The sequence below is a fragment of the Podarcis tiliguerta genome (genome assembly GCF_965153285.1).
Source record: "Podarcis tiliguerta genome assembly, chromosome: 17".
NCBI classification, from domain to species: Eukaryota; Metazoa; Chordata; class Lepidosauria; order Squamata; family Lacertidae; genus Podarcis; species Podarcis tiliguerta.
The window spans coordinates 990,494-1,006,409 of NC_139550.1; the positions used below are offsets into that span (position 1 = coordinate 990,494).

The 15,916-nt window shown below is 45.3% G+C and overlaps 2 protein-coding genes across 2 annotated transcripts; one reads left to right on the forward strand and one right to left on the reverse strand.

Annotated features, from left to right (window-relative positions):
- The first annotated feature begins 1,779 nt into the window (after nucleotides 1-1,779).
- On the forward strand, nucleotides 1,780-7,588 carry LOC310667872 (cystatin-B-like). Its single transcript, XM_083420908.1, has 3 exons — nucleotides 1,780-1,935; nucleotides 5,687-5,788; nucleotides 7,363-7,588. Exons 1-3 carry the CDS (start codon nucleotides 1,870-1,872, stop codon nucleotides 7,489-7,491), a joined length of 297 nt encoding a protein of 98 aa, XP_083277034.1. The 5' UTR covers nucleotides 1,780-1,869; the 3' UTR covers nucleotides 7,492-7,588.
- A 1,611-nt stretch (nucleotides 7,589-9,199) lies between these two features.
- Nucleotides 9,200-13,487, reverse strand: LOC310667873 (cystatin-B-like). Its single transcript, XM_083420909.1, has 3 exons — nucleotides 13,165-13,487; nucleotides 11,054-11,155; nucleotides 9,200-9,434 (listed from the first exon to the last, which is right to left on the reverse strand). The coding sequence occupies exons 1-3, from the start codon at nucleotides 13,228-13,230 to the stop codon at nucleotides 9,306-9,308; spliced, it is 297 nt and encodes a 98-aa protein (XP_083277035.1). The 5' UTR covers nucleotides 13,231-13,487; the 3' UTR covers nucleotides 9,200-9,305.
- Between the last annotated feature and the right edge of the window lie 2,429 nt (nucleotides 13,488-15,916).

Here is a 15,916-nt window from a genome sequence, read left to right on the forward strand (position 1 = left end):
GGGCAGAATAAACACACTTGATCGTATCCAATTTCATATGGTCTTTCACCTCTAACTGCTTTCCTGTAAAATAACAGTCCAACTTCAGTGATGATTATCTGGAAAGTGACTTTATACATTGTGCTAAGATTTATCTGGTTTTGCAAGCTACAATAATTATGCAATCATGTCATGGCGGTTAAAGTTAAGTTAGAGATAGAACAGAGAAAGAACACTTAACTTTAAACCGAAAAAGACGCTCTTAAGGGTCAAACACCAAGGTTTTTAATTGTCAAAGTGAAATGAAATTTCTTCTGTAATTAGTGAGTGGAGCTGTACATCTAAAAGGGATGCAGGTGGCGCTGTGGGTTAAACCACAGAGCCTAGGACTTGCAGATCAGAAGGTTGGCGGTTCAAATCCCCGCGACAGGGTGAGCTCCAGTTGCTCGGTCCCTGCTCCTGCCAACCCAGCAGTTTGAAAGCATGTCAAGGTGCAAGTTGATAAATAGTTATCCGAGTATAATTCAGTACCACTTTGGCGGGAAGGTAAATGGCATTTCTGTGCGCTGCTCTGGTTTCACCAGAAGGCTTAGTCCTGCTGGCCACATGACCCGGACAAATGTTGGCTCCCTCGGCCAGTAAAGCAAGATGAGTGCCGTAACCCCAGAGTTGTTCACGACTGGACTTAACTGTCAGGGGTCCTTTACCTTTTTCATACATCTATTGAAGTCACTCCAAACCCTTCCCATCCACCAACCAGGTACAGTGGTGCCTCGCAAGACGAAATTAATTTGTTCTGCGAGTTTTTTCGTTCTACGAATTTTTTCGTCTTGCGAAGCACCACTGCGTATTGACGGTTTCCCATAGGAATGCATTGGCAGTTTTAAAAAAAAGGCGTAAGACGTTTCGTCTTGCGAAGCAAGCCCATAGGGAAATCCATCTTGCGAAGCAACTCAGAAAATGAAAAACTCTTTCGTCTTGCGAGTTTTTCGTCTTCCGAGGCATTCGTCTTGCGAGGTACCACTGTATTATATTTCAACTAAGCAATTTTCAAGGGAAAGATGGCCAGTATGCTACAAACTGGAACAATGATTTAAAATTACTGCCCCCCCCCTTTTAAAACAAAAACAAAAACCAAGCACCAAGTCTTCATTCATTTCTATCACAGAATGTTGTGTATACACAGCATCAGATCCGGATTTAGGTCTGATGAGGCCGTAAGCTACTGAAGGTAATGGGGCCCTTGATATGTCCAGCTGTCCTTTGTCAACAACAAACTGTCGCTTTGCAATGTTAACAACAGCGGGCATGTAGCTGTCTCGACTTGTTCTGTACTTGTTTAGCCCGATTCCAGATCCACAATAGGATAACGACACCGGATCCCATTACTTGGTCCCTGTCGACCTCGCCCTTCTCCCAGTTTGCAACGTTAACCGCCGGCAACGCATTTGCAAGGCTTTGCAAGCCGCGCCCCTTTGCAACCGGCTGCCTTTGTTTTTGAACTAGCAGGGCCGTTTAACAATAAATGCAATAAATAATCGACACCAATCGAGGTCTGGGTTGGGCAAAGCATAAATCCGGGAATGCGTGGAGGGCGCTCCAGCCCTTGCAATGCAATGCCCGGTCCCATTTTGGAGCGAAATCCCGGCTTCTTTCTCGGATTTCTCTGCGTGTCTCTCTCGTTCTTTGGGGTTGGAAAAAAATGGCTTCTGCAGCGCTGAGAAATCCTCTCTTCCTTCCTGATCTGCGTCAGCCTCCTCCTCCCTTCCCTCCCTCTCTCCGCCTGCCCAGCTGCATCATTTGAGCAGCTGACGGAGGGGCGGCCAGTGACGAAGGTCGCCTTTGCGCACCGGAGTAGTTTCGTTTTGACGCGCAAGGCGCTGCCCGAGGATGATGTGCGGAGGGACCAGCGAGGCCAAGGCGGCCACGGCCGAGACGCAGCAAATCGCCCAGGAAGTAAGGAAGGAAGGGGCCCTCCTGGCACTTTGACCAGCTGGAGAAACCTCTGGAGGTGGACGGGGGGCGGGCTGGCTGGGTGGATGGGGAGGTGGGGAAGAGAAAAGCGCAGCCGGGAGAGAGTTTCCCCCTTCCTTCTCCTCCTCCTCCTCCTCCAGTGGCGCTTGCTCCTCGGCTTCCCAACATCTGGCGTGAAAGGCGAGGCGCTCCCTTCTCCGCTTCCTCCCTGGACCCCGGGGCTCATGAGGACTAGCCGCCCCCTTCGCCCACAAAAGTTCTGTCCTCGTCGCCATGTTAGTCCAGGTGCCCGAGAGAGGTCAACATGGAAATGCTGACGGGTGCAGAACAACATATTTCTTGTTTCCATACCTCTTTCATTCATGCTCATGTCGCTCCAAGGTGTATTCTAATGCTAGGCGCATTTTGGGCAATTTCCCCAAAACGAAAAGTTGTGCCTGGTGAAGGAAGTTTTTGTGCACTTGGGCAACTGGGGTTGGATAGATTTTAGAAAAGAGATGGATGAGAAATGAAAGGAAGCACTTCAGAGCGGTGCATTGGTTTAAAAGTACCTAAACCAACCCCCCCCCCCGTATTTTTGGGGACTATTTCTTTAACTTATGGAGTCTTCCTTATCCAAAGCAAAAGACAGTGTTGAGATTGGTTACTTACTCCTAGTTCCTTATTTGTCCCTCCCAGGACATATTGAAGTGGAATTAAGTGAGCAGCCTCAGCTAAGGGGAGGGCTATATGTGAACCTGCATCCCAAAATAAGTTTGGGCTCCCCCAAATGATAGATAAACACTTCCAGGAGAGCAGTCCCCACAATATGCATAACTTAAAAAAAAATAGGTTTTTTTTATTAATATAAAAAATACAAATAAAACATGATCAAAGTTACAAAATACAGGAGCAGCACAGAGGTTGTGTTTTCCAAATAAGCAGAGAGCAAATAATGTAGAAAAATAAAAACAGCAAAATGCATAATCAAAGCCAGATTTCATGATTTGGAGAGGCAGGGCATTGTTTTGTCTATGCAAATTTGATAAATAAGAAATGAATTCCCACCAAAAGGTGCAGAAATGCTTTGGGTCTTCCTTTCCCTTAGAAACAAGCATCCAAATAAGAAGTTCGTTTCTTAGATTGGAAACTTGCCGTTTGATCATCCCACCTTAAAAATAGCAAGGAGGGCGTTTTCCCTGAGTCAGCCTTGCACAGCATGTGACTCAGTGATTCCTTGTGGATGAAGTGTCCCAATCTCAAAGTGGACTTGCCCTAAGTTATGGAGATATGTAGCAATGGGGTGGCTCAAGGCTTATTTCAGGGGCACAGGAACACTTCTGGTTCCTTACTGGGGGCTGCTCATTCAGCTCTGCTTTGAACCAACACCACCCTCATAAACGAAAGAAAATAAGAATTTGTGTAGTTTAAACCGTTCTTTTAGATCCTGTGACACCCCCCCCCCCGTGTAATTGCTCAGGAACTTTGATGTTTCAGCACGTTCCTCTTTCACTTCCTCTATCCCTCCCTGTAGCTGCATATTTTCCTTTCTCAGCTACTTGGAACTGTCTGGGACATTTCATCCGGAGGCCACTCATAACTATGATCCATCCACAAGTATCCACAGGGCTCCGCTTTTCTGCTAGTCTTCTGCTGGTCTAGAGCAGTTGCCCAGCCTCGTTGATGGATGAGCAGTAGAGGATGCAGACAGAATACCGTATTTTTCGCTCTGTAAGACGCACCAGACCATAAGACACACCTAGTTTTTGGAGGAGGAAAACAAGAAAAAAAAACATTCTGAATCTCAGAAGCCAGAACAAGAGAGATCGCTGCACAGCGAAAGCAGCGATCCCTCTTGCTGTTCTGGCTTCTGGGATAGTTGCACAGCCTGCATTTGCTCCATAAGACGCACACAGATTTCCCCTTACTTTTTAGGAAGGAAAAAGTGCGTCTTACGGAGCGAAAAATATGGCACTTAATTCATTCTAGAGGTCCTTACTTAACCTGAAACTAGAGCAAAAAATACGGTATCTGTCTCAGATATTCTGCTTCTGATGCCTAATCTCATGATTTTAGATTTTAATATAATGTGGAACCTGACTCAGGAATGTGACTGCTTCCTCTAACTCCTTCTCTTGTGTGTTCTTTGTAACTCATATAATCTCTGCACAAGGGCTGGCAGATGCAGTTGGCACCTTCTTATTTGTCTTGCTTCTGCACCTTCATCTGACATGGAAGAAAATGAGCAAGCAAAGCTCTTTGTGCCCCTTCATTCGTATCAGCAGAATACCTGCATGTCTGACCGCTCATTTCTGTCCATGACACCTTGTTTTCTAATCCCCTTTGCTGAGGTTCTTAGGCTCTCAGTTTTGCCTGCTCTGCTCTTGATTCCCATCTGCGTGCACGTCATCTTACGATCTGGAGTATATGGACTGCCTTTTTCAAAAAGTACTCTGTGTGAAGTCAGGTTGTGTCATAGGAAAGCTCTGCCTCTCTCAAGAGAGGACGGCCTGTGCGTGAGCTCCTTTTAGGACAGTGCTGGACTAATGAGGCCTGAAATGGGTCCCAATTAGGCCCTCAAAATGCTCCCCACAAAGAATCACGTGTGCGGCAGGTGTGGACGTGGAGCTCCCGGTTGTTTCTTTGCAAGCGGGACTCCCTGTTGGTGCTGATCAGCTGAGAGATGTTGACAGGACACCCCACTGGGGTTGGCTGTGCTTGGGAACAGTGTTAGAAAGTGAGATATGAAAGCCAGGAGCTAAATGGCGCCTTAAACCTAAGTTATGGGCGCAACAACAGAATGTCTAGCACATTTTTTAAATAACAAGAATACAAAGCTGAAAATGAATGAACTGCAGCTAAAATATGTTCCTTTTTCACATGGTCTAGTGCTGGGACGTCCAACTCTCAATAGTCTGCGATCTACTCACAGTATTAAAAAAAATGGCAGTGATGTTGAGCTTTTTTTAGGAAGCCAAAGTTGTTGTTTTTTGGGGGGAGGGGAGAACACTGAGGGGCCAAAAATCTACCAAGTACACCCTGCAATCTACCAGTAGATCATGATCTACCTGTTGGACGTCCTCTACCCTCCCCCCTAATATTCTTAAGAGGGTCTCTTCTCCGGTCTTCAGAGAGTAGCTGGAAGTGGGGAGGCAGAAAAAGGTCCTCCTTTCCTTCCACTCTGTAATTTTAATCTGAAATCTCAGGCACTGTGCTGCACCCAGAGTTCAGAAACCGCTCGCGCTGGTGAAATTCCCCGTCGCAAAATGCGCCTTGGAACAATGGGAGGTTCGAAAACTGCCAGGGCAGGCTTCCTCAACCTCGGCCCTCCAGATGTTTTGAGAATACAATTCCCGTCATCCCTGACCACTGGTCCTGCTAGCTAGGGATCATGGGAGTTGTAGGCCAAAAACATCTGGAGGGCCGAGGTTTGAGGAAGCTAGGGAGTTTCCTAATGCTGGGTGGGGGGTGATGAGGTTTGCTTTATTTCAAAGAAGCTAGGATTCTATTTTCCACATTGTATTATAGGTCATCATCTAAAGCGGGGGAGAAGTTTCCATGGGGTGGGGAGACTGTCTTGACCAGTATCCCCATGGAGAGCAGAACTTTCCCAGCTCTCGGTTCTTCTTTCACCTCTACATCCGTTCTTTAAAACCTCTCTGGGCACAAATGGCAGGGATTTTTGCAGGCCTCACAATATTTTAAACAGCAAACAAATTCTAATTCCTTCCCCCCCCCACCTTTCCCCCCAAAGGTGAAAAGCCAAGTGGAAGAGAAAGAAGGCAGAAGCTTTGAAGTCTTCGAAGCAGTTGAGTTTAAGACGCAGATGGTTGCTGGAATAAACTACTTCATCAAGGTACCGTATATGCCTGCTGTTTTTGTTGTTGCAAAGCGCACATTCGCTCTTGTGGCTAGCAAGTCAAATGCAGTATACCTGCTAATAATGGACAGTTTCTCCATTATATGTCAACAAATTAAAGCATCCAGGGTATTTTCCAGGTGATTTTTGCCTGAGTCTGAGCCTTTGGAAGCCAAGCTTAGTGCTGAGGCGGTAAATCCTGGGTAGTGGCTGAATTACAACAGTGGTTTGCAGGAGTTCGCAGCTCAGAGGCAGGTGAGGAGAAAAGTTGGGAAATCATGGGAGAGCCCAGAACAACACCCGGCTGACCTGTTGTCATTGGAAAATATTCCACACCCTCCATCTCCCAGAACCCGGCGAGCCTTAAAAGTAGGAGAGCAAAGAGCTCAAAGACAGATGACCTGTAGCAGCACCCATAGAAGTGATGAATGGGGAAGTGGGAGAGAGGGGGGTGGAGATTCACTTGGGACAACAACATTATCCAAGAGGCTGGGTTCTATAGCCTTTTTCTGTGAATAATGAAATAAAAACCAGCCAGGAGCCTCTGGTAGCATCCCGAGACTGTACTACTTCAGACTGTAGGTGGGGCCCACAAGATTTCCTTTTTCTGCACACGTAAGGGTATGAAGGGGCTGGAATTCTACTCTTGCCTTCTGCCCAGCATACTGCTTTTAAATGTGGAGATAAATTATTTTGGCCGGTAGTAATAGCGTGAAAGAGTGTCCAGTCATTTGATTCCAACCCCCCACCGTCTGAACTGTTACATCTGCTACAAAAATTTATTGCTTCACTGAGAATTAGGCGCCATTTACTAAATCTTGGTTTTCATTCTAACAATAACAGCAGCAATGCATCTGTTCTGATACTGCAGATGGCCACTTGTCAAGCAGTCATTTAGGTTGGTGCTGCTGAAGCCTCAGAGAAGTGAGGGATAGGATGATTTCCCTGAGGAACGTTAGGCAGATGACTCCTTTAGGACAGAGTAGGCTAAACAGGAGCTCCTGGCATTTGTTTGGCGTCACGGAGATGTGAAAAGCAATCCTTCCATAGGAAAGAAGCTTGATTCCTCCTCCTCCCCTTCCCAACTACAGTACAGCTATAATGAAGCGAGACGAGTGCTGATGCCTAAGCTATACAGGATGAACTTTCCCCTAAACGGCCTCGGTCCAGTATACCTGAAGGAGCGTCTCCACCTCCATCGTTTTGCCCGGACGCTGAGGTCCAGTGCTGAGGGCCTTCTGGCGGTTCCTTCATTGGGAACCAGACAGGGGGCCTTCTCAGTGGTGGCACCTGCCCTGCGGAACGCCCTCCCACCAGATGTCAAAGAGAACAACAACTACCAGACTTTTAGAAGACATCTGAAGGCAGCCCTGTTTAGAGAAGCTTTTAATGTTAAAATACAGTATTAAAATACTGTATTACAGTATTTTAATATTTTTTCGGAAGCCGCCCAGAGTGGCTGGGGAAGCCCAGCCAGATGGGCGGGGTATAAATAATAAATGATGATGATGATGATGATGATGATGCCTTCACTTCATACAATTTACAGGCCCCTTTTTCTTCCTTTCCAGGTCCACATTGGCAATGACGAGTTCCTTCACGTGAGAGTGTATAAAAGACTCCCTCATGAAAACAAACCGCTGGAGCTCACCAGTTACCAAAGCAAGAAAGCAAAACACGATGAACTGGCTTACTTCTAAGCAGTTCTGCAGAAACCTTCCTCCCTCTGCAGTTTTTTTACTCAGTTGAAAACCGGTGTTTATTTTGCCAAATGCAAATGATTTTTCTTTCTTTTTTTTTTAAAAAAATAGCATCGTGCTTTAAAATTGTAGTAATGTAGCCATGCTTTGATCGTATTAATTTTTGTTGCGCACAAGTATTTATGTGCTACTTGTGTGTAAACCGTAAGCGCATAGATCAAGGACTGGGACTGTGATTTTTACCTCACGCTATCACCTCCCCCCCCCACATGTGTTTAGCAACATTTTGTATGAGCAGAAAGCCTACTTCATGACACTTGACTAATCAGGTGTCCCAGATGTGGAGACCCCCTACTTGTGAGCAGGTGCGCACATATTACTGGGATTTCTGCTCACACAACCATGACCATGTGGTTACTAAAAAGAAAAAAGAGGAGGGGGAAGACGCTGAGTGGGGCTAAAACCAGGTCCCATTCCTCTATGCGCTTATGCCTGACGTGAGCAACGTCTGAATAGGGCTACGTAGTCATTACATACTCAAGAATTAATCTGATGTGCATTCATTTTTGTATACCACTTCTTTGGATCCTTCTCAATAAATCAAGTTGCTTGCTTAAAAAAAAAAAAAAAAAGCCCGTGTTAATAGGGGAAACTTCATAAGTGTTGAAGGCCTAGTTCAACTCAGCTCTTCATTAGGTTGGATGGTAAATGGGAAGTGGGTGAAGACTGGCTGATGGTGTCTGGATCTGGCCACAGTAGTTAAGAGGGACTGTCATGGGCACGAGTGGTGTAGCGTGGGGGGTGCAGGGGGGCCCAGCCGCACCGGGCGCAACATCTGGGGGTTAGGGGGTGCAAATCCACGGGTTAGGGGGTGCAAATTACTTGCCTTGCCCCGGGTGCTGACAACCCACGCTACGCCACTGATGGGCACAGCCAGGATTTTTGTTGGGGAGAAGGCAAAAAAGTTGTTGAACGTCTAGGGGAGATCACCCCCCCCCCCAAGGTTACTGAGCTTATTTTGGGAGATCATGGGTAACCCTCCCCCCCAAAGAGGACATTACGAGGGGAGGCTTCTGACTAGGGGAAGCGGGCTTCTGCGACGGGAACAGAACCTGAGCTAGTTGAGTATTTTTAATGCTTTTCAATAATTTCTGAGGATCTAGGGGCAGCCTGGTGCCTCCCCTTGCCTACACCCATGTGGACTGTAGGAGGTGGGAGCACAGATTCGAATGAGGCTGTGCAGGTTTCAGATTGTGCCTGTGGCTGCTGACAAGGATCACAATGGTGGTTCCTTCATATCTGAGAATACCAGCTCTGTCTTCCACGCAGTACTTGAAAGAGAAGCTTCTTCCCGGCATGTATTTCCTTGAAAAACAACACCAGCCAACTGACTACCTTGTTTGGGTCAAGCAGGAAAGAGTGGGCAATCTTTTTATTTATTTATTTGGATTGTCTATCTAAGACAAATGTTATGTGGGTCCCGTGAGTGTGAGGTAAGTTGCCTTTGCAATCATATCCTTAAATTACGGAGAGATAAATTATGAAATTGTGCCTACTGGCTATCGTTTGCCTTGTTTTCCGGGAAGCCTGTAAGTGCACAAAGTATATACCATTCACTTTCTATCCCTGTGTCTTACTAGTGGAAAAGGAGTCCGAGGAATAAACGTTGCCATTACACAGAATACAATGCAGACTCACAACCTAAAGCTTCCCAAACGAGATGTTTTATTTGTAGCTGATTTTGACATATCAGTCTGCATCCTGTATTTGTTAAAAAACGCACACAAGATGGCAGCAGAAAGGGCTAATTCTCATTAGAAGTAGTTCAGCGGATCACTTGCTGTCTTCCCAGTCTGGTAAGCGGCCAAAGAAGGGGCTTCGTTCTTGTGAGGAAGGGGCTGGAAGACACGCAAGTGCAAATGCTCACCCTGGCCAACATCGACCTGTGGGGAAGAGAGAATGAGCCAGGGTTAAAATGTTCAATCTTAATTACTACCCGAGTTCACATCAACAATCCTAAAGTGTGCCCCTCAGGCTACTGTTGGACTCCCGATTCCTAGCAGCCAGTTCAAGGTTTGGGGAGATTATGAAAGTAAGAGGCCGGCAGAATCACAAATTAGCTACTCCTATGAGAAGCTTTTAATTGAGGGAGGGAGGGAGGGAGGGATGATTGGAACCTAAGGAAAAGCAGCTTGCATAAAAAGAATTGTGTTCAACAGGAAGTGCACGTTGCTTAGAGACCCATCGACTGGACAATCTACTGGCCAGCTTTGTACAGTGAGAGGGACAACTTTCTTAGGGTTTTACTCTAGTAACCAAATGAAAAGGTGGAAGGACTAGGTTAAAAATAAAAGGACCCCTGGACGGTTAAGAGTGGCTGGGGAAACCCAGCCAGATGGGCAGGGTATAAATAAAATGGATGATGATGATGGTGTCCAATCAAAGGCAGCTATGGGCTTGTGGCACTCATCTCACTTTCAGACCGAGGGACAGACAGCTTTGTGGGTCATGTGGCCAGCATGACTAAACCGCTTCTGGCACAATGGAACACAGTGGCGGAAGCCAGAGCGCACGGAAATGCCATTTACCTTCCCGCCACAGCGGTACCTATTGATCTACTTGCACTGGTGTGCTTTTGAACTGCTAGATTGGCAGGAGCTGGGACTGAGCAATGAGAGCTCACCCCGTCGCGGGGATTCAAACCGCCAACCTTCCGATCGGCAAGCCCAAGAGCCTCAGAGGTTTAGACCACAGCGCCACCTGCGTCTTACCCAACAGGCAGCACCAGGCAGCATTTCTCTCATTTTGAAGAACGAGGCAAGCCTAATGCCAAGCCAGCCTATTTTTAAAGTGATGCAAGAGCTTCCTGTTGAAGTAGTTTTAAACGGCAAAGGTATTCAATAAATAATACTTCAAAGCATATATATATATATATATATATATATATATATATATATATGGCTTGATTAAGCTTCTTCAATAAAAACTAGTGTGGCGATCACACACAGGGCCCCTGGTTGTTTGATGGTCTATTGACCCTGTGCCACCACTGCGATTGCTTTTTCCGCTGCCACCACCCCGTATCTCACGGGGACACACGGAGTCCAGTCAGTTGTTAACATTAACAAATAATCAAGTTTATTTTTAAATGCAGGAACAAGCTTATGGTTTCAGTTAATTTTTCTCTTGTCAGTTTTTTATTCTTAGTTCCTAACAACTCCAAACGGATTACTCCAACTATCTATCTGACTCCACCTAACAATACCTCTCACACTCTCACAATGCAACTCTACCAACCCACACCTAAACCTCCCTCTTCCTCCTTCAACTCCCAAACCCCAACTCCCAACTCCCAAACCTCAACTGACTTTCAAAACCTCCCACTCTAACTTTTATTCCCCCCTTGCATTCTCACTGGCCAATCACATCACACCTATTTTAACCCTTTCCTTATGACCCATCCTAGGAGGCAAACGCCACAACTAGTTTTAAAAATGTAGACTTTTTAGAATAGAAAGTTCATTAATAAAACTCCCGATCATTTCTCAGTTGGAGCACTGACCTTAATGAAATAGTTTGTTCCAGCAACCACCTGTGTTTTGTACTCGACAGCAGTGAAAACAGTGTAAACCTTGTTTTCCTTCTGTTCTATCTGAGATTTCATCTGAAATTAAAAATAAGAAGAGTTGTCATCCTTGGGCAGCAAAGAACTGAGCCAAAGCCATAGGAAACGGCGGCCGTTTGCATTGCTCCGTTACCCATTTTATGTTTGAGAAATTTTGCAGACCCCCAAATCCATTTGGGACAAATGCAGAAACAGCCACTGTTTCCAGACAAGTTCTGATCTCAGGCCAAAGGTGGACGCACATGGCTGCCCTTCCCAGAGAAGCCAAACCTGCTTGCCTAGAAAAGAGACGCATTTTTGTATGCAACCAAACACTTCTTGAGATGGAAGTTTTTATGAAGAAGAAACGCAGTAAAAATGGCACAAAAGGCTATATGACATTGTGGTCAAAATGCATGGGCTGACTCAATACATTTGGCCATACCTAACAATTTAGTCTCTGAAAATATCATCATCAACCTTTATTACGGTCCAGAGACCCAACAAATCGTTACAAAGCAATACACAATTCATACAGCCTACCTCCAGGTTAAACAAGCATCTTTTTCAGAGTATAGGGATCACTGGTTCCTGCAACCACTGATAAAAACTTTGCCACTGCTAATGTTCTAGTGTTTGTCCGGTCTTCCAATAGGAACCTAACATAGTGAGCCTCTGATTTTCCCGGGAAAGGTACCAGCAAGGGTAATATCAGTTCAGCCCTGGCTTGCTCGTATTTTGCACAGTGCAACAGAATATGTTTTACGGAATCGATGACTTAAGCACACGAGCAAAGTCTGTCCTGGTAGGGAACTCCTCTCAACCTGCCATCCAACACTGCAGAAGGAAAAGCGTTTAGTCTGGCTTCGGTGAAAAGCCTTCGATAATTTGGTACTGTCAGGTTTTTAATGTAAGATGTTAACTTAAAGACATGCCCATATTGTGCTCTTACTGCCAGCGGACTACAGACTGCGTTTGATCGAGATCACAAGTCACTGTGTGGATTATCCCATAATCTTTGCTTTAACGTCTTTAGGGCGCCTTGATAACCCAGGTAATACAGTTGGGGGGGGGGTGACAGACCAATAGAGGTGCCTTTTTTAGCCATGGTTTTCTGCCATTTGCTGACAAATTCCTCATTGGTCAGGTGTTGGCACAAACCCTTCCCCAGATCAAACACTGAAATCCGGAGCCAATGTTTTAGGGCAGCCCACCACGCTTTAGTTGAAATTGGGCATTCACCAGCTTCCAACAGAAGTATGGAGTTGGGGACACAGTTCTGCAGAGATCGCAGAAATTTTGCCTGAAAGCCATCTCGCTTTGGCAGGTCCCCATTATGCCAGACATTGGCAGCGTACAGGAGTTGGGAAACGGGTTTTGCGTTGAAACCCATTAAGGCTGCTGGAACATATTTGCCGCCCTTTGTGAAAAAGAATCTGAGTATGGCTAGCTTTGTGATCTCTGAAAATATTAAACTGCTCCCCTAGAACAAATAGCATTCTTTCAAAATAAAGCTACAAAGTCTCGTGGCATCTAAGTTTTTGTAGGCTAGAGTCAAAAAAACCACACACCACCTTCCTTGCGCCACAAGCCGTTTGTAAGCCTGTAAGGGGTCACAAAAACATATTCCATAATAACCTCCGAGCTGCCACAAGACTCTTTGTGACAGCTCCTATGGATTTTTATTTGACTTGATTTACAAAATAAAGGGAATCTGAAATCGTGAGACTATCAGCATTGATATTCATTTTCCAAATCTGGTCCCTGTGTGGATGAGACAAGACAGGGGGTCTGTAGCAGGACAGGAGAGCAAAGAGTTTGGGGGGGGGGGGCTCAATGCCCCTCCCCATCACCATTAGTTAGAATAGGGCATTGCCACTGGCGCCACCAAACTTTGAGTCAAGGGAGGTTATTGATTCTGAAATAACACATGCAATCTGTAGCCAGATAAACAGGCATTCTTATTTCACAACTGAATGACAGCTACTAAATAAGCTGCGTTTTCCACATTGGTTTAATTTATATACAAAATATAAATTTGTCAATGTTTAATGGGCTCTTTTACTTACCTTGTCAGCCAGCTGCTGAACGTCTGGAGTAGAAGGACTGGCATCTGTTAAGCCTCCAGCCATCATGGTGACAAGTCAAACTTGAAGGTGCTGAGAAGTCTCCACAGGCAAATCAGCAGCAACTATGATCCAATAGTTTAGTCGGGCGTATTATATACCCTAACAGTGTCACATGACTCTTATGTAAATGAATTTGAAGAGTCATCACCTGAGAATAAGAAGAAAGAGGTAGACTTCTGTTACAATGGGTTGTGACAGTATGGGGAAATACAAATTTAACATGATTTATCTCCCTGAACATGCAGAAGATAAGATTTCCACACAACACAATCAAGCTTTTGTTTTGTGAGAGTTGAAGGGGGGTGAGGAATCTTCCTGACTCACCAGAAGCTTAACTTCTTGAGTAATGGACACATGATTGACTTTTGTTCTTTGGAACAGCACTTCTTGGGTTGCTCAACCCAGAGTCAGATTCCTTGTTTCATTGGTTCAAGGCCAAACAAGAAGGGAGGACAGGATGCATGAAAAAGCTTGAAGGTCTATGAATTAAAACCAGTCTTCCTAAACCTGGTGCCCTTCCTGATGTTGCTAGACTACAACTCCCATCATCCCTGAACACCGGTCACCCTGGATGGTGCTAGTCCAAAACCTCTGGAGGACATCAGGCTGTTAAAGGAGGGTTTAGGTCTATGTAAATAGCAGCTGAAGGAGGGCTTGGCAAGTGAGGAGGTTCTATCTTTCCAGTGAAAACCATTCCCACCCCACCCACCCTGCTATTTGCTGTGGGAGGGGGGGGAAAACATACTAACAAAGGGCCTTCTCGGTAGCGGCACCCGCCCTGTTGAACGCCCTCCCCTCAGATGTCAAGGAAATAAGCAACTATCTGACTTTTAGAAGACATCTGAAGGCAGCCCTGGTTAGGGAAGTTTTTAATGTTTGATCTTTTATCGTGTTTTTATTGTTCTGTTGGGAGCCGCCCAGAGTGGCTGGGGAAACCAGCCAGATGGGCAGGGTGTAAGTAATAAAATTATTATTATTATTGATTTTTTCTGTACCAGTGCCCACTTGGTATCAGCCTGGCAAATTACAATAGCTGACCTGTTTGATGTAGCCTAAGAAGTAAAATGAAGTCCATGAACACCCACCACATCTAGGACTTTTGAAGTTATGTATTGGGAGCTGCAGTCATTGGCTTTCTATGTGAAATTTCAGTGTTGCCCTGGATATGGATCAAGGGGCAGTTGTTACACATTTTATGTCCTATGAAACAAATGGCTATAGAATGTGAAGAGCTGGCTTGTGTTTCTGTTACCCTACAGAAAACCCTAAATTAAGATGACCAGTCTTTTATTTAGAAATAATTAAAATCTCTTGCAGCATGAGGAAACGGGGTCTGCATGTGGCAATTTAAAAACTAAGTGATTTCTCAGCACAATCAGAGGCTGGTTACCTGCATCTGATGAAGTGGGCTATCCTTCAATAATTTTGGCGGTCTTCAAGGTGCCACAAGAATAAGGCTGAAATCCTGTACATAGGTGAGTTCAGCAAGACTCTTCCATCCTGTGTACATAGATTAGGACTGCGCTGTGCATTTAAATAAACTGGGCATTCCTATCCTCTTTGTGTTTACTGAGAGGCATGGCTAAATCTTCTACATTGCGAAAGATTCAAGCGCTTTGGTTACCATTTCGCAAGACCACAGATAATTAAGTTCTTTCTCTGTGCGTGTGTGTTTTAAAAAATCAGACTTCAGGCAAATTTAATAGTATCTGAAGAGTAACGGTTGGGCATTATTTACACAAGAAATTCCGAGTCTATACATCAATGACATTAAGCATTGAATGAGAGCCCACGCCGTAGAAAGACAAGCACTGAGAATCATTAACAGGAAGAAGGCACAACCTGCCAATGGAACTGTGAAACAAGTTTTTTGGCCTAGAATCACAGGGTTTTTTTATTTATAATGTTTACATATTCCTTCCAAGGAACTGAGGATAGCGTCCTCCCACGCCAATTTATCTGCACAACCAGCCTGTAAGGAAAGTTCAGCTGAAAGAATGACTGGCCTAAAGACGGGCCAGGGAGTTGTGGCTGCATGGAATTTTGGCCCCGGATCTCCTTAGTTATTTTCTTTTATCACTATTCCACCCTGGCTTTCCTGAAGTGAGACTGCAGAGTACTTGGTCCAACCTCAAGCCAGCTTCTCACTGACAGGTGCTAGACCAACTTTGAAAAAGGTAGATTTTATAGCCTCCAACCAGTTACCTTCTTAACTTCAGTTTTTCTATACATAGATGGAAATGGAGGACGCTACTAAGATATATTTGCATGCTGCTCTTAGCCATCAATAGCTTTTGTCAACTTGGTCTAAATCAGTGTTTCTCAGTCTTGGGTCTCCAGCTGTTTTTGGACTACAACTCACACCATCCCTAAGCTAGCAGGACCAGTGGTCAGGGATGATGGGAACTGTAGTCCCAAAACAACTGGAGACCCAAGTTTGGGAAACACCAATCCACATAATTGAACTGAGGGAAAGTTGGGTAGTTTGTTGTAGCTGGGACTTGAGAAGAGAATGCCTGAAGCAACAGCACACAGGGAGGTAACTTGGAGGACAGCTTCCCTTTTTGGTGCTTTTCTATTGGGAAAATTAGACCCCACCCTCATGCTTTTATGACTCAATGGGGCAAGCACATGATTAACCAACATGGGTGTTCTTGTCACATCTCGTCTGGCCCCAAGGTCATTCCAAATA